The 26,438-nt window shown below is 31.7% G+C and overlaps 1 protein-coding gene across 3 annotated transcripts in view; it reads left to right on the forward strand.

The window, feature by feature from the left end:
• The window catches only part of LOC129312853 (receptor kinase-like protein Xa21), a 52,385-nt gene extending 26,572 nt beyond the window's left edge, over window positions 1-25,813 (forward strand). For 2 of the 3 annotated variants that reach the window (XM_054955608.1, XM_054955610.1), the window contains 5 exons: window positions 114-257; window positions 20,405-20,695; window positions 22,170-22,241; window positions 22,943-24,553; window positions 25,291-25,813. In XM_054955608.1, coding sequence (XP_054811583.1) covers window positions 114-257; window positions 20,405-20,695; window positions 22,170-22,241; window positions 22,943-24,553; window positions 25,291-25,643 — 2,471 coding nt within the window. In that variant the 3' untranslated portion in view covers window positions 25,644-25,813. The remainder of the gene's footprint in view (window positions 1-113; window positions 258-20,404; window positions 20,696-22,169; window positions 22,242-22,942; window positions 24,554-25,290) is intronic. The other variant, XM_054955609.1, reaches the window with a different exon arrangement.
• The last annotated feature ends 625 nt before the right edge of the window (window positions 25,814-26,438 follow it).

Consider the following 26,438-nt stretch of genomic DNA (forward strand, 5'->3'; position numbering starts at 1 on the left):
ACTAAAAAAAAAAGAACATTCATAAAATTATGTTTGTTACTTATTTTTCTTTTATCATAATCTTATACATGAGAATTCATAATAATGTGGTTTTTTTAATTATCATATTGCAGGAAATATTCCTCAAACAATTGGTGACCTATCAAACTTGAAAATTATATCTATAGGTGCTAACAAGTTGTCCGGCCAAATACCAAGGAATATTGGAAAGTTGAAAAAACTTCAAGAACTAGACCTTAGTAGAAATAACATTGAAGGTATGCTTTCAACTAATCATAATCACATAATGTGTAATTTTCTATCATATTTGAGTTATTTTTTGAGACGGGCTATATCATATAAATATATATGTCCCCTGGAAGAATGGGTCTCCAAGTCGTTCTTTAACAAGTTTATAGAAAATTAAAAGGATGATCCCGAAACATTTCTTTTAAATTTTAAAAGTTAGATTTGTTAAAAATGATTTACCATGCATGAACACTTGGAGCATTAGACAAATTTTATTATATATTTATCAAATACATAGAAAATATTCTCAATATAACTGCTGTGTGACAAATTTAAATTTTATATATTTAAGAGTTAATTTTTTAAGCCAATATACCAGGTAATTTTTCATCAAATTATGATGTTATAGCTAATATACTTTTCCCTCTTTAGTTGTTTTCTCAGTGTGTGTGTGTATTTCTCTACCAATTTTCCTTTTGGTTATACATTTGTGTGTTCTAGAACTTTTATTTTTATACATGAATGATTCTTTTTAATTACTATTTGCAAACATTGGTTAGAACTAGAGACTTGTTGAAATACTTTAGTTATAAAGTCAGATAAAATGAACCATATATAATATGTGGCACTACAAAAGTTTTACAGTAGGATCATCAATATAATTCACATTTCTATTAGATTACGTCACCACTCTATGCTAGCTACTAAGATATTTACTATAATTCCAGTTTTAACTTCCATTAATTTGTCAATTTAAATTCCTGTGTAATTATTTTTTTTTATATATTACTATTGCTAGAATTCTAGGTGTGAGGCAACGTTCAAAATGTGTTCATATTTCATATCAAAGACATCAATCTTAATAAAATTATCATTGATTTTCTTAATTCAATTGCACTACAACATAACAATTTTCTTTCTATACATTGCGTGGATCAATCTATTTGGACAAACTAAAATTTGAACAAGCGTATCTTAAAATATATATATACTCATTAAGTATATTTATTTTAGAAAGATATTAACAAAATGTACTTTAAATATAGTCTTTTGGATGTTATATTTTCCTGAAAAATTGTTCAACAACCTTCAGTATAGTGATAAAGTAAAATATAAGTGAAATTTAAATGGCATATTATATTTTTTCTATCAAAATGTATTCATATACACTATATGTTGTATAAAAAGCCAATATGATGTATTTGGCTTGTGAACTGTGTTACGATTCAAGATATTTAATTTATATTGAACTGCATGTTTTTAATTTTGAAATATAATGTTTATTTTTTCCATTGAATTTACAAAAGGGATTTTAGTTTTTGCAAGTTTAATAGAGGCACATGTAAAATGATTTTGCATGTTCCAGTTAACTCCCTCATTTATAGCACTATCTTCTCATGGAATACATTCCAAAAGTCAGTGGTCTTGTTTTTTTTTTTTTTATATTCTCAATCATCTCATAAAGTTATATTGCATCATTTTAACACGTTTCATGAAACTTTAAAAACACAAAATCTATCTCTTTGTATCAAGAAAGTTTGTTTGCCATTTGTTTAGTATATTATGCTTTATTCATTTTCACTTTTGATGACTTCATTTTTGGGTTTTAATTAATTGTTTGGCAACATAAAGATGCATTGGAAATTTGATATACTATTAATAAATGATAGTTTGGTACTATCAATCATTTTATTCCTTTTTGTTCTTTTGTCAGTTGGAACATAATCACTTGTATGACAATGTTAATATCTACATCAATATTAAAATATAAAATCTCCATGTCAATGGTTTTCCTTAAACTGTAAACAGGAATTAATAACTTGGAAAATAGCAAACTTTAGTCCCTATGAACCAGAATCAACATATCTGTTTTGTGGGCTAAAAAAGATGCAAACATATTCCTTAACACATAGTTCAACACATAGTGCAAGATTTGTTTATAGTTGAGGTGTAGGGCAAAGGCGTAGGAAAGATAAAGAGACTTCAAAATTTGGCCGTTGATTTTATTTTTTTGGTAATGCATAATAATTAACCACATCGTATATTATGTAACAATTCATTTGCAACGTTATATCACTTCTTGGATCCAGTTTTGACCGTTGTACGGAAATTGGCCAAGTGCTAGCTCCGATTCAACTGATTAAAATGGCTAGTCCAGTTCAATTTTTTAAGACTATATATTTTCATGTGACCATGTTATCATTAATTGTTTTTGGTATTTGAGTTTATAGTTTTATTATGATACTAAAATCTATCATGTGTATTTTTTTTTCCTTGCAAAATTTATTTTTGAATTATAGGAGATATTCCCAAAGCAATTGGGAGTTTGAATATGCTTCAAATCTTAGAACTCAGTGAGAATAATTTACAAGGGATACTTCAACAAAATATAATATTTATATTTTGAAATATTTTTTAGATTTTTAAATAAATATATGAGCACCACTAGAAACATTTGTTTTTCTTTTTTGTCCTTTTCATTTGAGTTCTTTAATCATATGACAAACAATAATCTGAAGGAATTTTGGGTGATCATCCAAATTTAAAAATATGAACCCATTCACATCACAACCCATCATTATCTATTTCTTGCTATCTACCTTCTCATGCTCTTGCAAGCAACAAGAAAGGCATTATTTACATTTATATCTTTACCATCAATGATCATTGTACTTTAGAGCCCTCAGTTACACATTTAGATTTGTCGCTTACATGCACATTAATTGTTTTGTGAAATTTACACCACTTTGGTGTCCTTCAAATATAGAATTGTATTGCTCTGTTTTTTGAACTTCAAAACAGAGTTAAGCATGCAATACTGGTATTGATTACATGAAGATTTACCCTTCCAAGTCCGTGATCTTTTCATTTAAGTCTCTCAATAGTTTCTTTTTCTTCTATTTATTTTTCAATACTCAATCCATGAAGATTTTCCTTCTAATTTGAACTATCAGATTACGGGCTATCTATGTCTTTAATATATAGCTCTATCTCAACTTCTCCTTTACTATTTTTATTATAGTTGGGAATTATAAATATACTCAACTCTTCTAAATAGGGCTTAGCCTCATCATTTGTGTCAAGTTCTCACATATACACATAAATTCACATTCAATTCTCATTCAATCCACATTCACACAAGTGGAACAAGTTACAAAACAACATACATGTACCCTTCACTGGGGCACCCTCGGCGAGATGCAATATCATATACATATATATATATATATATATAAGAAAGTTTTCACAACACAATTCATATTTTCCTTTCACATACACTTTTGTATTCAAGTTGGTAACTTGAATTCTAGATACAATTTTATACATTCATTTACACTAATGGTAGTCATATCACTACCAATCGAGCCTACTCTTTCCTCACTTCCTTTCCCAGCCTTCTCATGCTCTCTTTACCTATGTACAAAGGTAACAGAGTGAGACATATGTCCTAATAACTTGGATATAACCTCAATTATCGGTTAGTAAGTAAAATCATATGCATATACAAGAGATAAAGTAGCATGTGTTTCAGCAAAAACAATGTCATGTGCATATATAAGAATTCATTCTCATCAATCTCATCATGCTCATGCTAATGCATTCCTAGTTGCACCTAGCGAAGCAATCTCTACGCTAGACCACGACTTCCAGTCACATAAAACAGGGCCCACCATACCTTTGTTCAGACCAGGTAATCCTCTTCATGTATGGGTGGTCTCCTAGGTCCATTATGGTAGAGTTAAGCTCTATGCTTAGGATCTTCAAGACTTCCTAGCCTTACACAGAGTAGGACCATAACCCCTTACCCTAGTCTAGGGTATACTTGTGGATCATTCCATGTGCTAGGTCCATCGTGGAGGAGTTAAGCTCTATGCTTTCTATCATTAAGATCTCTTACGTCTGTCCTAACAAAGTCAAGTTCTATACTCTAGATCATAAGATCTTCCTAGACTTACTCAGAGCAGGGCCACATCTTCCTACCATAATCTAGGGTATACTCACAGATGTAATGCACATGTCTGCATATGTCCCTTCAAATTCATTTCATATATTACTGACACATCCGCATGCATATTCTTTCATAATGCTACTACTCTATATTTCATAACACAATGCAAAAAGTTATATAAAAATATTTGTAAATAATTTTACAAATAAACAAGTAAAAGGGTTACTCAAGTTACCTTTAACCCTTACTACTAACAGTTACCAATCACTATAAATTCGCAAGTGTGTAGATTCCCATGAGCAATGTCATAGGTGCTCAATCTCAATCAATTCTCAACATTTCATATAAGCATTAATTTAGCTAAACCGAATCCCTTAACATACAAACTAGTCCAATTAACACCTTTTGAATTCATAAGTCCATTATCTATAGTCATTGGTATTATAGGCTATTCAAATGACCAAAACAACCTCCTAACATATTCATTTAACCAATTTTCACTATTTAACCTAACTTTTAGGCTAAGCTCAACCATTTAACTCTATATTAGTCACAAAACCTTAGTTTCATATTCGATAGCCCTTTTTAAACCTTTCTTTTAGATTCCAATACTTTAAAACTTCTTGGATTGATTTCTCAATAGAAGAAATTTAATGAAAATAGGGTAGAAATGAAGCTTAGGACTATGCAATACTTACTCGATAAGTTACTAGTCGAAGTTGACTCCCAATGATTAAATAATGTAAGCCCTAGTAAAGCCAAGCTTCTCCACCTCCTTAGATGCATTTTCCTCACTTCTTCCTTCTAATTTTACAAGCTGATCATGTTAGCTTGAAGTGATTTTTGCACATTGTGCCCTAGCATATACAAATTCTATTGTAGTGCATGGCATAGTGAGTTCAACCTTAGTTGTGCTCACGTGTTTTGTCCCATATTGTCATTCTACCATTCAATCTTATTAACATAACAACCAATCAACACGAAATATTAACTCAATATCCCAACCATGATTAATCCACTAATTACTAATTTATCCTTGATTATTAACTAGTTTCTTGGATTAAAATTCAGGATGTTACAATTCTCCCTTCCTTTAAAGGAATTTTGTCCCCAAAATTCAAACACAACTATAAACTTACCTCACGGAAACAAATAAGGATACTGTTTCCTTATGCTCTCCTCCATCTCCAATATCGTGTTACCAATAGCCATTCCTCACCAAAACACTTTAACTAGGTAGATAGTCTTATTTCATAACCATTTCTCTTTAATATCCATTATCTGATCCGGTTCAGTTTGGTATGCAAGATTCTCTTGAAGTTTTACTTCTTTTGGCTTGATCACATATGATGGATCTGATTGATACTTTTTCAATTGTGATACGTGAAACATGTCATGTATCTCGAATAAAGGCGGAGGTAAAGCGATCTTATATGCTATAGAACCTACTTTACTCAGAATTTGATATGGTCCCATATATTGAGGTGATAACTTCTTAGCTCATATGGATCTCCCAATACTAGTCCTTGGAGAAACTCTAAGAAATACATGATCTCCCACTTTAAACTCTAATGGCTGATGCCGCTTATCAACATAACTTTTCTAATAGCTTTGGGCAGTAAGAAGCCTCTGCTTAACAACTCTGATCTTTTATATGGTTTGATCTATAATATCTAGACTAATCACGCTTCTTTTACTCAATTCGACCTAACATAAGGGCAATCGTCACTTTCTCTCATACAATGCCTTGAACAGTGCCATCTGAATACTTGAGTGAAAACTGTTATTGTAGGCGAATTTAGCTAAAGGTAAATGGTTGTCCCAGCTACTTTTTCATTCTAAGGCATATGATCGAAGCATGTACTCTAAAGTTTGTATCCTGAACTCAATCTGCCCATTAGTTTGTAAATAATAGGAGATACTGAACCTCAATTCAGTACCTACAGCCCTCTATAGTACTCCCCAGAACCTTAAAGTAAATTAAGGTTCTCAATCTGAGACTATATCCTTAAGTACACTGTGCAGTCTTACCACCTTTTTCACGTATACCTCTACGTACTTTTCCATATCATAGGTGGTCTTAATTGGCAAGAAGTACATTGACTGCATAAACTAATCCACAACAACCCACATCAAGTCATATTCTGAATGAGTCCTTAGTAAACCGGACAGGAAGCCTAGTGAGATACTATCCCATTCTGTTAGGGAATCTTTAAGAATTGAAGCATCCTAGCTAGTCTTTGATGCTTAATATTTACTTTTTGACATGTGAGACATCGGCTCACACACTTAGTAACATCTCATTTCATACCTTGCCACTACCAATGCTTCTTCATGTCATGATATATCTTAGTTATGTTAGGATGCATCACATATCTACTTCAATAAGCTTCTTCCAAAAGCTTTATTCTAATTTCCTCATCCACCGACATACAAATTTGATCTTTGTACAAGATGAACCGATCATCACTAAACCAAAAAAGAGTAGTATGACCCTCTTCTATATCCTTTCATACACTTGACAAGAATTTGTCTTCTAATTGTACTTCCCATATCTCTTTCCAAAATTCATTGGAAATAATCATTGAGTAAATCACATTTAAGGTGTAATCTGATGCTTCAAGCTACACCTCAAACAAAGACATCAACAATTGGTGTTCTTGAACCATTAACCCAGCCACATATAATGATTTTCGACTCAAAGCATCTGCTACTACATTAGCTTTACTTAAATGGCACTTAATCTCAAGTTGTAACCTTTCAAGAATTTTATCTATCACCTCTATCTCATAATGCACTCTTTCTATTCCACAAGATATTTTAAACTCTTGTGATCACTATGCATATTAAACTTTACTTTATAGAGATAATGTTGCCAAATTTTAAGAATAAATACTATAACGGCCAACTCTTGGTCATGTGTTGGATAGCTCTCCTTATGAGATCACAACTATCTGGATGCATATGCTACTACTTGGTCTTCTTGCATCAACATGCATCCTAAGCCCTTTAAAGAAGCATTTGTATAAACCTCATAAGGCAACCGTGGATCATGATTAATCAATACCAGTGCTAAGGTTAGCTTTCCTTTAAGCTTCACAAAAGTGGCTTCACACCAATCATCCTAAATAAAAGGATGATCCTTCCTCATTAGTTAAGTCAAAGGAATAGCTATCTATGAAAACCCTTGAATGAATCTTTGATAATAGCTAGCCAAATCTAGAAAACTTCGCACCTTAATCACTAAGCTTAGTCGTTCCCATTGTAACAATAAATCTACTTTGTGAGGATCCACTAAAATCCCCTTAGCTGACACTACATGTCCGAGAAATCTTACCTCTCATAGCCAAAATTCACATTTGCTTAGTTTGGCATACAATGATTATCCCTTATAATCCTTAGCATAGTCCTTAGATGCCTCACGTGATCTTCCTTATCCTTAAAATATATTAGTATGTCATCTAAGAACACAACAATAAACTGATCTAAGAAGGGACAGAAAACAGTTCATGTAGTCTATGAAAACTGCAGGCACATTCGTCAACCCGAACGGCATCACTAAGAATTCAAAGTGACTGTATCAAGTATGAAATGCTATCTTAGGCACATCCTCTGTATTTACCCTCAATTGATGGTATCTAAATCACAAATCGATCTTAAAAAACACTGAAGCTCCCACTAGCTGATCTAGCAAGTCATCTATCCTTGGGAGTAGGTACTTGTTCTTTATTATCACCTTATTCAATTGCTTATAGTCAATACACAATCACAGCCTGTCCTTCTTCTTTTTCACAAATAGGACTAACGAACCATATGGCGACACATTATAGCATATAAAGCCCTTCTCTAACAATTCCTTAAACTACTTCTTAAGTTTCACCAATTTTGAAGGAGCTATTCTGCATGGAGCTTTCAAAATAGACTGAGTACTAGGTGCCAAATCAATGGAGAACTCTACTTCTCACTTTGATGGCAAATGAGATATCTCACCTGTAAATACCTTAGGAAACTCATTTACAAGTTGGATTTCATCAATACTGCTACTACCACTGCCTTCCATTGCAAAGAAAACAACATAAGCCTAATAGCCTTCAGAAACCAACCTTTTATCTTGCACTATTGATAACAATCTTGGCTGATTAGTAGATGTTGTGGAAGTCCTAGTAGGCATCACAAGAATTAGTAACAGTACCATCTTTTAGCACAATCTAAAATAGCATTATTCGCTATCAACTAGTCCATTCTAATGATCACACTAATCGTTGCATAAGAATCAATATCAGATCTATCACAGAAGTTCTACTGTTAAAGCATAACTCGATTTCCCTTGCACACCTTACTGGTCTTATCTATGTAAGGTAATCCATGCACAAGCAACTGTAGCTTTTTCACACAATCATGTGACATAAATGAATGAGTGGCTCTAGAGTCAAATAGAGCCTAAACTCTTTTCTTGCATATAGAAATTGTACCTGTGATTAGATTCAAAGCCGTTTGGGCCTCCTCTTAGAAACTGTATACACTCAACTTGACACCATCGATCATTGCTCAAAAGGTCCCCCTCAATTCTCAGGGAAATCCTTCACAAAATGGCCCACGCCACAACATATGTAACATGCCCAACACCTTCCAAAATGGTTATTGCCACAAATCACACACATAGTTGAGCGCACAATGCTCACACAAGATATAGGGATGGTAGCAGTCTGACTCAACTGTTGTAAAGCTCTAGAATCTCCTGCCCTGGCCAATTACTCTTGAGACTATGATCCTCTACTGAACACTCTCTTACCCGAGGATCCAAAACCACTAGCACTAGAATTGCCTCTCTTTAATACCCCTCTAGTTTGGCCTAATAGAGTAGAAAATTGCCTATAAGTATCTCTTCTCTTCTCAAAATCTGCCTCTCAACCTCGTCTTGTAGCTATACAAAGTCGATTGTAAGTTTCCTCATAAGTAGCCTCCCCTAGTAAGGCTATCTACCTTCTATATTCAGGGCATATCTTCTCAATTAATCTCGGAGCTTTTCACTTACTATCATCCCTCTTATGCAAGTAAGTCATAAACTTTAAAAGTTGGTTGAACTTTCTCATAAATGACTCTTCATCCATGTCTCCCTGTGCTTCCTTTTCATCTTTGAATGCCACAAGGAAGTATTAATCAAATAATCTCTCTCTGAATTGCTCCCAGCTAAGCCGACTACCACCAGAGGGTCTCACTAAATGCCACTAATGCTTGGCATCTTCTACTAGCTATACTGTAGCTAATATCACCTCTACTCGAAGGAACAGGGAATAACCTCAAAACTAGTTTCTATTCTCTCTATCCAATTTTTCACATCTCCCTCTCTCATACTACCATTAAAGGTTAGCAGATTCAACTGAAACACTTGCCCCGAGTGTTATCTAAAAATCACACAATTCAAATAAACTAAGTATGGTTAAGGAGTTAATCCTAAACTAACTTAGGAAGCAAATCATTTAAATTACTAAACAAATACACCATTACAGAATAAACATTGAAAATGTTTAGAAAAAATTTATAAGTTCTACTTATAGCGCACAGAAGAAAACTAGGTGAAAGCGAGGTAAAAAGTTACTGTCATGATAATATTAAATTACTGTAATGACAGCCCTTATAGGCCAACTTTCAGGAGGCATTGTTCTATCGTCCAACCTTCTATTGAAGTAATTTTAAATCTCACACATCAATTATAATTATTACTAGTAGTGTATCAAATTTTAAAAAGATCTAATAGTCAAATTAAAATTTAGACACCTTATCAGTTTGGCATTTTTGCTGTCATGACAGCACATTCGAACCAATTTCTGGAGTACACAATTTCATTATCTGACCACCAATCAAAGAAATTCCAAAGTGCACACGTCACATTTAAAGAGTACTACAACTATACCAAATTTCAAAAGGATCTAATGGTCAGATCAAAATTCATGTGCATCCCAACCTCAACAATTATTGTTGCCATGACAGCGTTATATTGTTGTCATGAGGGCTTATCCAGACTAACTTCTAGAGCACTTTGCTTCTCTACTCGACATCCAATCAAGGTGATTAAAAAGCCCACATGAAGAATATATAAAGTTTTACTTGTGACCTAAATTCCTAGAAAATCCAACAGTCGGATTGAAATTTGGACAATCGGATGCAAAAGTATAGCTTTTTGGTAAAAAACCATTTTCAAAATTGTACAAATCTCATTCTAATAGTCACAAACCTGTAGAAACACTTTGGACATGTCAAATAGGATTAGGAGTACCTGATAGAACATTTAAATGATGGAAAAACCCCTTATATCAAATTTTGACCACATGGGTGCCATTTCCTAAAATGGACCCTAAGCCCCCAAAATTTACAAATCACACAAAAATGGCCAAAAATCATTCCAAATGCATATACATATATGAATACATGTGCTAAAAATTTTCACTTAGCTCAAAGATCCCTATGGGGCCCATGCACCTGCTTTCTCTATCCAAGGTGTATGTTTGTTTATAGCATACCATTTGCAATGCAACCACCTTGCATTTGCTTGAATAATCACATATATACCAAAATCAACACTTGCTTGTAGTAGAGACTTGTTCAACAAAATAAATCCATCAAAACCACACTCTATAACCAAGTTTCCTAGTCATAAGTCTGCAAGTAGATAAAAAATTCATACAAAGCCATACAATCCACACATATTCACACACATATATATAATCACATTCTACTGGCACCCTAATCCTAAATACATTACAACAGATTTGGTTAAAAGAAATGGGTTGCAGTTCTTTATAATCCACAAACAACCCCTAGTTCTGCTCCTTTCCCTGCCCGATACTGGATCTTTCAACTGGACCTAGAAATATTAAAAAAAAAGGGTGAGATAACCACAGTTTCAGTAACAGAGAAATCTACATTTATTACTACAAAGTAATTTATAGTTGAATAAATGAATAATATATTAAACATAACATACTTTAGGCATTTAAAATGCATAAATGCATTATATAGGCTAGTATGACCTTTCTTGACTTATAGAATGCCCCTTGGCACTCTTTAACTATAGGTAAACATTATACTCACTTCTACCTCCACAGGCACAAACATAATCCAAGGCATGATCAAATCCACCTAGCTGCCTATGCTCCTTCGACATGAATCCTAAGTAGTCGAAGTTAACTTCCTCCTAACGCCAGCCTGACTTACTTTTCATGTGAGGGCTACCTTGGTCTAGGCACTCAACCTGACAGATTATATGTCGAATTCCCTCCCCTACTGAGAGATGTCAAACATTTAATCCACTAATCACTTTAGTGTACTGAGCCCATAATATGAAAGGCAACACTGAGCACTAGTAGTGTGCCATAGAATATCACAAGTCCATACCTTCCCATGGTAAATTCCCATTGAGACCATGCCTTTCCCTCTTATCTACCTTTCTTGAGTATTGACCACTTTAATACTCTAAGGTAGTATAACAAATATTACTCCTTCCTTAAGCAGTTCTTTAGCCTATCTAAAGTACCTAACCCAATTACACTTCCTTAAGTGAAACTTCCATTCTCTATATTTACAATGTATGCAAATAATCTCATTTCCATAAAAAAATTATTGTTAAACAAATAGAAAATACATGTGCACTATTATCCAAGTAGTACCCTATAAGTCTTTATAAAACACAATTAATTGCATTTAATCATTTAAAACATTTAATGCATGGTAGCTAGTAATATTTATTAAAAAATAGCTAAACAATGCAATAAGAAATATAAATTCCCCTGTTACCTTAACCCTTTTATACCAAAAGCATTTCCCTTTGTACAAAATGAAACTTGGCTTATTCCTTAAGTTCCACCAACAATTTTCTATAACATATAAGTGATCCACATCACTTATCATAGCAAATAGCATAAAAGAAGACTATAATTCATGCCACACAACTTGGGTCAATAAACTATAATCCATCCCAATGGTCCATATATTAAATCAACCATTCACATAGTACCACTTAACCACCAAAGTCATGTATTAGTGATCATTAGGCCAATATTCAAACCATACAATTTTTAATCAACCAAAAACCTTTACGTGGTATTGCCAACTTTCATAATTAGCCATTATAATGAAAACCAAGGCTTAATTTAAATCTCATTGGATTCAAATAACATAATTATAACCAAATAAATAGGCTCAAACCATTAAAGAGTGAAATCCAATCTCTTAGGGTTTGATTGTTGCCCTAAAACTCCCTTTTTCATCCAATTGCCTATCAAAACATTAGAGCACTATATGGAAACTCAAAATAACCTCTTAAGGACCTAAAAAACTAAAAGTTATAAGAACAAAGCCTTTAAGATTAAGATCTAAAATTTATCTCTTCCAAAAATTCAAGAAAACTAAGAAGGAAAGAAGAGGATTGAAGTAGGGAGCTCACCTACCGCATAATTGAGCTCGCAACGATCACAAAGCCTCCCGAATTTGAGCCCTAGCTCTCTCTCTTCATTTTCTCTTCTCCTCTTCTTCTCTCTTGGTATTGTGCATTTTCTTGCTTCTTTGTTCTATGTTTTTGCATTTTTTCCCTTTAAAATCTGAACAAAACAATTTTAGGGAAAATTACAAAGAAGGCCCAACATTTCTTTATTATAGGACAAAGCTCGGGTCAACTTTGATAATTTTTCCCTTAGTTAAAAATAAAATAAAACTAAATTTTTACTTAGTAAAATTCAAACTTTGGACTTCTATCAAATTATTCTTAATTTTAATTTAATTATATATATTTTATTTTAAAATAAATCTAAGTCTTATAATTTTTGAGATGTTACATTAACCATAAAAAAGTCCTCTAAACCCGATCTATGGGAATCTCTTAATCTTCCTTATCGGTCATTGGCCTACTACCTGAAGCATGGGAGGTCACTAGGCCTACTCACTATCCCTTAGGTTGCTACTTAAGTTATACTCTTACCTTAACCTCAGGCCTTGCCTCCTGCTCTAGCCTTGACTCCTCATGATCCTTATTATGTTTCAGGGCATCACAGCTAATTAGACTTCACTAAATATCCAGCATTACTTCTAACATCCGTGCCATAGTTAGGTCATTACCTTAAGGTTGTTCCGATGGCACTTCCGGATCTTGCACATCTTGGGCATTCTGAGCTTGTGTGTGCTATGAAATTCTACCACATCCCCTCATAACTACCATTGAATAACTATAGCTTTACGTACCTTTCTCCCTTCTTAAGGAGTAAAGTTATGTAAAGTTAGTAAATAGGTGGTTAGAGGCTAGAAAAGAGTAATGAATGTATAAAGGTTGCTACCTAACATGATGCAAGGCACAAAGAGACTAAAACCAAACAAAGTTGATACCAAACTATAAAGTTTCTACTTATTTTGGACTTTACCATCCCGAATCACACAATTAACAAACATAATCACAATAATATGATGGCTAACTTATTTTGGACTTTACCCTCAAATTGTTTTCAAAATGCAAGATCTGACTTCATTAAACATAAATTCAAATATTATGGCTAACGAATGTGTATACACAATTCTATGTCTCAAAGAGCCATAACATCTCTCCTTTGGAAAAGTGCCATGCGCCGTGACTCAGACCATATGCTGTAGCATGTGGAACGAAGCCACGAATCTATTCTTCTCTATGCCATGCACTGCGGTGTGGCACACAATGCAACATGGTGCATCTGATAGCAAGGTAGTTCAAAAAGTGAATTTTTACTGCACGCCATTTCCACATCTAATCTCTAACCGGAATGATTCAAGTGGCCAAACGAAGCTTACAATGTAATCTATGTAACAAGATAAGTTTGGACTTGATCCGATGGTACAATCTAAAATTTGACACCCTAAGGAAAAAGTTAATTTTTCTTTCAAAACTCACACCCCAAGTGCTCAAATCTCATTCCTAATCTCATTAGACTACTCTAGGTCTTAAATCAAGTCTAAAAAGACTATATACACCTTATTAACACATTACATCACATATATCACATCATTTACTCAAACTAACCTCTCAATGCTACATTATATACTTGTAGACTTATATGAGGCACAATCTATATAATATATACACATAGACTTGTTCCACCTTTAACCATCTAACTCTTACATATGGAGCTCCACCTCACCATATAGTTAGGAATCATAAATATAATTGACTCTTTCAAATAGGGCTTAGCCTCACCATTTATGTCAAATTCTCACATATACACATAAATTCACACTCAATTCACATTCACACAAGTAGAATAAATTACAAAACAACATACATTTACTTGAATGACATCTAGACCTACCCACGTGCCCTTCACTAGGGCACCCTCAACAAGATACAATATCATATATATATATAAGCAAGTTTTCACAACACAATTCATATTATCCTTTAACATATACTTATGCATCCTAGTTGGTTACTCAAATTCTAAATATACATTTATATAATCATTTACAGTAATGGTAATCATACCATTAACAATCAAGACCACTCTTTCCTCGCTTCCTTTCCCATCCTTCTTGTGCTTTCTTCACCTATATACAATGGTAACAGAGTGAGATATACATCCCAGTAATTTGGATACAACCTCAATTACCAGTTAGTAAGCAAAATCATAAACAAGAGATAAAGTAGCATATGTTTCAGTAAAAACAATATCATATGCATATATAGGAATTAATTCTCATCAATCTCAACATGCTCATGCTAATTCATTCCTAGTACCACCTAACAGAGCATTCTCTATATTTAGATCAGGACTTCTAGTCACATGGAATAGGGCCTACCATACCTCTATTCAGACTAGGTAATCCTCTTTGCATATGGGTGGTCTCCTAGGTTTGTAGTGGTAGAGTCAAGCTCCATGTTTAAGATCTTCAAGACTTTCTAGCCTTATACAGAGTAGACCACGACCCCCTACCCTAGTCTAGGGTATACTCATGGATCATTCCATATCTTAGGTTTGTTGTGGTGGAGTCAAGCTCTACACTTTAGATCATCAAGATCTCCTAAGTTCATTCTAATGGAGTCAATCTCTATAGTCTAGATTATTATGACTTCTTAGACTTATTTAGAGTGGGGCTGTATGCCCCTACCATAATTCATGGTATTCTCATAAATGCAATGCACATGTCTATATATGTCTCTTTAAATTCATTTCATACATTACTCATACACCCGTATGCATACTCTTTCATAATGTTGCTGCTCTATCAGTTTATAACACAATGCATATAGTTATATAAAAATACTTGTAAACAATTTCATAAATAAACAAGTAAAAGAGTTACTCCAGTTACTACTAAGAGTTGCCAATCACCATAGATTCTCAAGCATGTAGATTCCCATAAGCAATGTCACAAGTGCTCAATCTACATAATCCAGTGTTCCTCAATCAATTCTCAACATTTCACATAAGCATTAATTCAACTAAACCAAATCCGTTAACACACAAACTAGTCCAATTAACACCTTTTGAATTTATAAGTCCACTATCTACGATTATTGGCCTTATAGGCTATTCAAATGACCATGACAACCTCCTAACATATTTATTCAACAATTTTCACCATTTAACCTAATTTTTAAGCTATTTTAAGCCTGAATCCCCAAAGCTCAACCATTTAACTCCATACTAGTCACAAAATCTTAGTTTTGTATTCAATAGCCCTTTTTAAACATTTCTTTTAGATTCCAGTACTTTAAAACTTCTTGGTTCAATTTCTCAATTGATAAAATTCAATGAAAATAGGGTAGAAATGAAGCTTAGGTCGATATTTACTCGACAAATCACTAGTCAAAGCCAACTCCCAATCACCAGATAATGCAAGCCCCAACAGAGCCAAGCTTCTTAACCTCCTCATATGTGTTTTCCTTACTTATCCCTTCTGATTTCATAAGCTGCTCACGTCACTTTAAGTAATTTTTGCACATTGCATCGTGGCACATGTAGATTCCGCCAATGTGTGGCAGAGTGAGTTCAATCTAACTTGTTCTTATGTGTTTTGTACTAGGATTTTCATTCGACCATTCAATTTTATTAACACAACAACCAATCAACACGAAATATCAACTCAACATTCAAACCATGATCAATCCACTATTTACTAATTTACCCTTGATTAGCAACTAGTTCCTTGAATTGAAATTTAAGATGTTACACCATCATTGTACGTATGCTCTAAAAATATTTTTTTAAGTTATGCGAAGCTCAACAAGTATGTATTAAAAACTGAAGAATAAAAGAAAAAATATATAAAATCCAAAAAAGCCATACTTATTTTTTAGTTATATTTAAATGTTTTAAGAATGAACTATAATATTTTAAATTTTTTTAACGTAGTGTCTAACCTCTGCATCATATATAAAACGTATTTAATTTTTTTGCAATCTAGCTAGTTATGTTCCTTTTTTCTTCATGCATCTATCTAGCAAATTGTTGGAATAAAAAAAATTACAAGACTATGTTCCAATTTTTATATTCAAATTTCCTATACTTTAATCTACCTTGTCATATTATATATTCTTTGTGATATGTTTCTTGCTTAGATAAAATGAGAAACCTTTATCTAATTTTTATTGAATCAAAGACCTTCTTTAACAAAATATGAGAGTGCTCCTCATTTTTGTTTTTATGATATCTTATCATGCATTAGTATTAAAATAAGTTTTCTCTTTGTTTTTTTTTTCAATTACTATGCACATTTCAAGGAAAAATCTTTGTGTGAGAATAATGCCTTGACAATCATTCGATTCACTCATGCTAGTTAGAACATGCCTCAATAAGGTTTTTACATGTTTGGATAATAGTCTAGTAAAGATGTGTCAATAAAATTTCTCTCATATTTTTAGTTTAAATTCATTTCTACCTTTTTTTTTTGCTTCACACATAATTATGATTTTAATGCCTAGAAAGGTATGCATGAATATTTTTCTTATTTTGATTCAATTAATACTCTACAAACTTATATTTTTTTCATTTACATCTTTACTATCTTTGATCATTATACTTTAGATCCCTCAATTGCATATTTAGATTCATGGCTCCACATGCACAAGAATTGTGTTGTGAAATTTTCAACACTTTGGTGTCTAACAAATGTAGAAATTTCTCAAGGTTGAATTCCAAAAAAAAAAAAATTCCTTTTCTTTCATAATAAGAATTTGAACACAGAACCTCATGATAGGTTGTAAGCAGAGTTTCTATTGAACCACCAATTTTTCTTGACAGATTTGTCTCAATTTTTATAAAAATACTCTTAAAATACCTTACCTTAAAGTTTATTTCTTACTAAAATTCTTGGGTTATTAAATTTGTGTATGTGTGATTGGTGTTAGTAGCTTACCCTTAAAATTAAATTAGAGCTAACCCTAATACAATATGGGGCCAACCTTAGGTTATCTCCCAAGAAATGGTTCTAGCTTATTCAAAGATTATCTAGTGAAATAAATAATCTATTTGTGGAAATTTGATTGCCTAGTTACCTAACTAATTATCTAGTGAATTTAACTAGCAAACTAAACCTAATTGTGAATGGAATAGACTTTCCTTTTAAAGTAGGAACCCTCGGGTGTTGCTAATGGAAGAATCCTAACCTCTAGTTAATTATAGCAGTTCCCTCAACTTCTCTTCCTAGGCTAAAAAATGTGTTTACTTAAGACAACTATCTTAAGTAACCTAACAACACCAATTCAATTCCCTAAGTGCTATTGCAAGCCCTTTAGGTAACTTCGCTAGCTTAGCTCAATAATTAACTAAGTGTTTAATTAAAATTCATTCTCAATTGCTACTGCCCAAATCTGTACTTACAGTCAAAACTATGAAAACTCAAGCAACTCATCAAGTATTCACCACACAATTACATGCTAGGTTAATACAAGACATTCACTAAATGAAATCACATATTACAATGCAAAATCACTAAGTGGCCAAAATTCCAGCAACAAGAAGAACATGAAATTTGACTCAACAATTTTGTTTCAATATTAACAATTACAAGCAACCATGAAACTATAGTCAAATTGAACTACAACCAATAATAGTTATAGTATTCTAAGAAATTGAAACAAGATAAAGAAATTGTTGAGCTTAGCAAAATGAATACTTCAAATCTCCTCTTCCATCAAATCTTCCCTAGGATTCCATGGAAAATTTAGCTAGAAAACATCAAGAACATCTTGCTCCTCCAAGAACTCCAAGAGGCAGGTTGAAGGTGTTCATTGATGGGTTGAGCTACAAATCTCCTTGTAATTGGTTGGGTTATAATCGGCCAAGGGAGAGAAGAAGAATGGTGGAAGAATTTTTGAAGTTTGATGGGTGGATGAAGATTTATGGGTGCTAGAAAAAATGGAGAAAGTAAAGAGATGGTGGAGAAAATGGAGAATAAGAAGAACTAGAGAGAGAGAATGGAAAAGATGATGAAATGTGTGTCTTAATTTGAATTCAAGAGGTAAGAGGTGTGAATAATTAGTTTCCCTTAGTTGAAGCATCAATTAAAAAATAGGAAAAGAAAATAAAAAGGAAATGAAAGCCTTGTCACACTAGCAAGATGACATTCTCTTATTGGCTTGTAGATGATTCCAATGTGTGTCTAATTTGCCATGTGACATCCACATTTCAAGCTGATTTAATCCCCCAAAATGGCAAAAATCATGTCCTAAATGCTCAGCTTTGACCTTAAGGAGTGTTGACTTCAATTGTCTAATTGATGCACAATTCATATGCCACCACCTATGTCACATGAATCACATAATTCAATCAAATAACATGTGATATAATAAAATTTAATTAATGTTCAGAATTAAATTTATAATTATAAGGAAGAATTTATTAAAATAATCAAGTTTCAGACTGTACAAAATTATATAAAAATTTTCACACAAAGGGAAACTGAAAACTAGGTCAAACTAAGATACTTTAAAAAGTGTTGACTTTTTATTTAATTACTTCCAAACTAAAATGAACCTCAAAAATCTAATTTGACCACTCATCAACTGAATATGAAATTCACTTTGTTAATTTTTCTTGTATATTTTTTTAAAGTTTATTTTTTGGACCAAAATACCCTAGTGCATTAAACCTAGACAATTTGGCAAAATTCTAAATCTAATGCATTGTGTCCACTTTGAGGTGATAAAAAATTAATAAAATAATTCTAATTAAATGTGTAACAAATGAGTTCTATCAACGCATAAAATATCCTACGTCTATAATTCTTTATGCATAAAAATACCTTAGTTTTGGTTAACTAAAAAAGAGACTTAGTTATTGTTAATTTTAGTGATACTGGTTAGGATGTCTTCTCTTCTGCAGCCTTTAAGTTCTTTTTCTTCATGTTATGTTCTTATTTGCAACATTTTTACATTATTTTCTGAGAATTACTATGAACAAGATGCATTTTATTTTTCTTTTTCACCTTTTGTTTTATTATAAGGTATCAATAAGTTTGTGCATCTGTGAAATTTCTTGTTGTAATAATTATTTATGCATAAAAATTCTTTGGTTATTTTTAATTTTTGGGATGCTAGCTTGGTAAGCCAATTTTTAGAAAGAACAGAGATATGATGTTGCTGTGTGCAATACAATTTTTCAGTCATTTCTATTTTTGTTGTTATAATAATTTTGACTTAAATAGCATTGAAAACTTAACTATACCCCCAACAGCTTATATGCATTACTGTCAAAATTTTCAACTTACCTATACATTCAGATTAGTGGTTCACATGCACAAGAATTCTTTACTTTGTTTACCTTTGTTTTCTGGGCTAAAAAGTATAGGTAATTATGTAATACTGTTATTGATGATTCTATGAAGATTTTCCCTTCTAAGCCCATGCTTCTTTTCTTTGGAATCTCTCAATTTTTCTTTTTCTTCTATTTATTTTTCACACATCAAAGTGATGAAGACTTTCCTTTTAATTCTCTACATGGAGAAATGCATGAGAGATAGATATTGAGCTATTAGATTATGGGTTATCTTTGTCTTTGTAGCTCTATCTCAACTTCTTCTCCTTTATTGTTCTCATTATCTTGTCTTCTTTTGACTTCACTTTTCCTAATTTAAAAATTGGTGAGGAATACGTTATTAATAGTTTTAAAAAATTATCTAACGTTTTTCTTTCCTCTTTTATTTTCAACTTCAAGAGTTATATTTTGATCGATTACAACAACTTTGATGAATCTTTTTTATATAACATTGCAGGAGATATTCCCAAAGAGATTGGTAATCTTAAAAGTCTGGAAATTTTATATTTACACAGCAATAAGTTTTCTGCCCAAATACCATCGACTATCTTTAATATATCTGAGTTTCGGGATATTGATTTAAGTTGGAATAATTTGTCTGGAGGCATTCCTTCTAATATATGCAATGGACTTCCAAATTTACAATATTTGGCTCTTCAAGACAACAAATTATTTGGACCTATACCAGCTGGTTGGACACAATGCAAGGAGTTGGAAATAATAAGATTAAATAACAACTTATTCACAGGTATGTACTACTCACTATGTCAAATCTCTAAATTCAATCTTATCAAATATATTTTGATTGCACTTTTATGCATTTGACATTGGCATTGACCAAAACAATAAAACATTGAACTTCTTTATCTCCTATTTTTCATTTAAACAGAAATGTACATTGACAAACTAATTTATATTTATATAAGTAACTAAAATTTAAGGAACCTGGGCCAAAGCAGTTTTAGAAAAAAAATATAAAGCAAAACAAAAATTTGATATCATTTTTATTAAATATAAAATTAATTTATATAATTTTAAATTCCATGTTTCCGAAAAAGCTTGCATCAGTTCACAACCAACTACCCTGTTTCCATCTTCCACCCTCATATATGGCAAACATAATATATACCCTTGTATATGGGCCTAAATTAAAAGCACAATTTCTATAAACATACTAAAAACACTATCTGTTTGTACCTTTGTATATATAAACCTCAATGACAAATTTTGATTAAAATAATTTTTTATATATATCTAATTTTTTGTTTTGTTTGCAAAACAATTCCATATCTTGCGAATAAGTGGGTTAAATCAGGTAATAATTGAAAAGCTTTCACATGTATTAGAAAGAAAGAGGGAGAGTAGAAGAAAGGGAGAATGAAAATAAACAATGTTTTTATTTTTTTAAATTTTTATATAAATGAAGTTCTTTTTTAAATGAATCAAATTATTTTCATAATAAATAAATAAATATACAAGTATCCCCTATCAAACCTATTTTAAGATAAATATAAAAAAATAAAATACGTAAAAGCTCAATAGCCCATGCATTACTACCCGTATTTGTCTTAAATGATTTTCTCTGCATCATTTTAAATAAAAACATTGTCTTTTTATTTTCATTTTTGTTTTTTATTTTACAATAATATTGTTAGATATATTCTTAAAGAAATTGCAGAGATAATGGACATTTAAAAATTATGATCTTCCATATATATGTACATATGATGTCATCATATGAACTGTTCAAGATCTGGAGTGAGCTCATGCTATTAGCTCATGAACTGTCACCGCAAAAACTCTTTTAGTTTAGCAAACTACATGGTCTTATTCTCATACAATATATTAGCCAAAAACTTATATGATGATGATGGGTCTTACTTAACTTATGATACCATATGTTATGTCCTATTAGAATACCAGGCTACTTGGTATGAGACAAATGCCCGATGAGTATCATTTCTCTAAAAAATTATTTAATTCATTTGTTCTAGAACAATTCCTTTATTTAAAAAAGGTAAAACTACAGTATCAAAAAACAAGTAAAACTCGAATCTTTGGATTTTTAACAAAGTTAACAATGTAATAGTATTCTTAAAATGAGTGAAAATATTGGAAATACCTTATGCCTAGCTAATTTGTGATTTCTAAATGGCATTAGACAATTTGTGCTTTAACTAATGTACTGTCCCTTATGCTTTTAAGTGTCAATCTTCTTTCAGGTCATATACCAAAAAGTATTGGAAACTTGACCATGCTTCAAGATTTAAATGTGAATTCCAATAGCTTGGAAGGTATTCGTTCAAAAAAATCATAGCATTGTTATCTATGTTTACTTTATCTGTTGCTAAATTACAAGAAATATTCCTAATGAAATTGGTCATCGTAAAAACCAAAACATTGTGGACACGTTTTAACAGTTTAAAAAATTATATATAATTGCTACAATAATTTTTCCAAGTCCCTTTTTAATTTTGTGCAAAATCAAAAACATTAATTTTTTTTTTTGTTTGTTACCCCATTACAAAGATATTTTGTAAGACATTGCAATATTTGAAATTGAAAATTTAATCTTAAATCTTAATAAGTTTTCTCATTTTTAACCATTAAATGCTGGAGAGGAGGCACATTTAAGTCATAAAAAACAAGAGTATAATTTAATTTTTATATTTAGATTACAATGCTCGACTATGGTACAAATATATAAAAAGTCTTTATCTTTTATTTATTTTAACAGAATTCTTTTTTAATTATTTATAAGTTGAATTATATTTATAAAAATAATTTAAAGAATCTATGTAAAAGATAAGTGTCCATCTTGTCAGTTTGTGTGTGCGTGTGGAGAGCAAGGTAAACTCTTGACGTAGAACTTGACTGACCTAATATGCAAAGGAGTATCGACAATGGTACATCTCATTTGTTAGATATTTGTCTTATTTACTATTTTTATTATTCACTTTAAACAACTTCACCAAACTTAATATTTTGAATACAGGTTTAATACCTATGGAAATAGGAAATCTCCATAAGCTTGAGATCTTAGATTTGTGGAATAACAAGTTGAGGGGATCTATTCCATCCAACATTTTTAACATTTCAACTTTGAGATACTTAAATCTTGGAAGCAATTCTATAACTGGCAATCTTCCATCAAATTTTGGGAATCTCACTAGTTGCTATGAACTATCCTTGGAAGAAAATGTTTTGACAGGATCAATTCCAAAAGTAATTGGTGGCTTACAAGATCTTCAATACTTGAGTCTTGAAGGCAATGAGCTACATGGCCTAATCATTGATGAGATATGTGAAATCACAAAGCTTGCCTATTTATTATTAAGTAGAAACAAGTTTTCTGGAGGAATACCACATTGTTTAGCAAATGTTACCTCTTTACGAGAACTTTACTTGGACTCTAATAAGTTAATTTTAGAAATACCCTCCTCCTTTTGGAATTTGAAGGATATATTGAAAGTAAACTTATCTTCCAATATTTTAGTTGGAAATGTATCATCAAATATTGGAAACTTAAATGCTCTTATATCCCTAGATTTGTCAAGAAATCATATTTCAGGCAATATTCCAACATCTTTGGGTGGACTAAAGAAGTTGCAAGATCTCTCCTTAGCACATAACAATTTGCAAGGAAATATTCCTAAATCATTTGGAAATATGTTGAGCTTAGTAAATTTGGACCTTTCTGAGAATAATTTATCTGGTGAGATTCCTAAATCCTTTGAGTCACTTACTTATCTTAAGTATATCAATCTCTCATATAACAAACTACAAGGAGAGATACCAAGTGGTGGAGTTTTTGCAAATTTAACTGCTGAATCTTTCATGATGAATGAAGCTCTTTGTGGCCATCCACAACTAAAAGTTCCTCATTGTGACAAAGGAAGAAGAAAACAGTCATGGGCAAAATCACTTTTACTAAAATGCATATTACCCATGGTTGTGTCAATAATTTTAATTGTCTTGGGCATTATCCTTTTCATCCATAGACGATCAAATTTAAGGGAACCAATTGAGAGCGGTTTATCCATTTTAGGATGGCCAAGGAGGATTTCTTATTTTGAAATTCTAGAAGCAACTAATGGATTTGATGAGAGTAACTTTCTTGGAAAGGGGAGTTATGGTGATGTGTTCAAAGGAAAGCTTTTGAATGGGATGATGGTTGCAATTAAAGTATTTAATTTTGAATCTGAAAAGATGTCAAGGAGCTTTGAAGTGGAATGCAACACAATGCGTAATGTGCGCCATTATAATTTGGTGAAGATCATAAGTAGTTGTTCTAATGTTGATTTTAAGTGTTTGATCATGGAGTTCATGCCTAAAGGGAGCCTTGAAAAATGGTTATATTCTCATAACTATTGTTTGGATTTTCTACAAAGGTTGAATATAATGATAAATGTAGCATCTGCTTTGGAGTATCTCCATCATGGCTTGTCAACACCGATAGTTCATTGCGATTTAAAGCCAAGTAACATTTTGTTAGATGATGATATGGTTGCTCATGTGAGTGACTTTGGGATTTCCAAACTTTTAGATGAAGGACAATCAAAAACACATACAGAGACGATACCTACAATTGGATATGTTTCACCTGGTAATTTCTAAACCAAACTTCATGATGTTCATTTTGCACCAATATTTTGAGAATGCTTTTTTTCTTAATTTCTTTTAGATTACATTGGAGTCACCTTATTAAATTATACATATGAAATCTTTCATACTTTATCACTTATTATTTAAATTAACAATATCATAGAAAATCAATATACAAAATATTCATTACTTTCTATGAGCAATACTACAATTGTGTCCACAAAGCATTAGATCTTCTTGATTTAGCCCCTATTGATAAGAAGTTTAATTGATTTTCATTAAAATCACCTGTCAAATAAATACTTGAAACCATGTCCTCCAAAAGCTTATATAAAGAAAAGTATACTTGAATATATATATATATATATATTCTATTTTTTATTTGAGGAAGGTTCTTTCATAAAATAGACAACCAAAAGGATTTCTTACTTTCTATACTTTGCATTCACTAAGCTTGGTTGCTTTAATTATTTTTATGTGTATGTACATGATATGAGAGGGTGGATGCAAATCACTACAACATGTATTTTTGTTGGATCTAAAGACAATTCTCTCAAGGATTGCTTTATTGTATTGGTATATAAAATGTAATAGGATTACACAAGGATTACCAATACAAATGATTAGTTTTGAACCATTTATCTTAATTAAATGTATATTTCTAATTTATTCTAGTTTGTAAATTATGATTATGAGAAATAAATTAATTTTTTGGTGCTTGAATCCAATTCTATGCAGAATATGGATCTACTGGAGTTGTTTCAACAAAAGTAGATGTGTATAGCTATGGAATTATGTTAATGGAAGTGTTCACAAGAAAAAAACCAACAGAAGATATGTTTGTCTCAGAATTGAATTTGAAGAGTTGGGTAAGTGACTCAATGCCACATGAAATAATTAATGTCATAGATTCCAATTTATTGCAGGGAGATGTTCAATATGCTGGTGATATATTGACTTCTACATCCAGTATTTTTGAATTGGCATTAAATTGTTGCATTGACTTTCCTGAAATGCGAAGCAGCATGACAGATGTTGTTGTGTCATTAAACAAGATCAAGAACATGATTATGCAAAAGCATCATCGTTGACATCATTAAACAAGCAATACTCTATTTTCAATTTATGTTGTATATTTCCTTTCAAAAACATTCTTGGCACATTACTTGTATGATGTATGCATGTTTTTTTACCAAACATGGAAGAAAATAATAGTAGTTGTAATGATTGTTATATCATATATGACATGGTTGATGAGATTAGTGAGCAACAAAGGAATGCATGTGCATACATTTCTTAAGTAAATTAAACTTTTATTTCAAATTGTTAAATAAAATAAATTAAACTTTTTATTTAATAGAGACATATGTGAACGGTCTCTCTCTCTCTCTCTCTCTATATATATATATATATATTACAGCTTCTAACTGAAGAAGAATGGAGAGAATGAAATAATAAGCTTATTGGAAAAATTACAAAACAAGACCCAAAGCTTGTTGGGGAAAATTTCAAAAGGAGACCCCACCAGATTTTTATTATTTTTATTATAATATTTTCATAATAAAAAACAAGGGCACTTTAGTAATATCCCATATAAGAAAATAAAACTAACCTTTGGCTAAAGTAAGATTCAAACTTTATAACTCCATATAAATAACTAGTATAAATTTCCCTAGGCCACTACTCCTCATTTATCATAAGATTTAAATAAATAAATTAAATATAAATTGAAACAGGATTTAATTAATTTAAAATTTAGGGTCATTACTATGAACTAATACAACATAATTTAATTTGGAAGGAATGGAAAGGAGTTATTATTCTTTTTAATATTTTTAAAGCAAAAAATTCATTGAAGAAAGCTACAAACTAAATTTTCAATCTAA

This window comes from Prosopis cineraria, unplaced genomic scaffold (genome assembly GCF_029017545.1).
Source record: "Prosopis cineraria cultivar Desert tree isolate PC_DT_omini unplaced genomic scaffold, ASM2901754v1 PC6, whole genome shotgun sequence".
NCBI lineage: Eukaryota > Viridiplantae > Streptophyta > Magnoliopsida > Fabales > Fabaceae > Prosopis > Prosopis cineraria.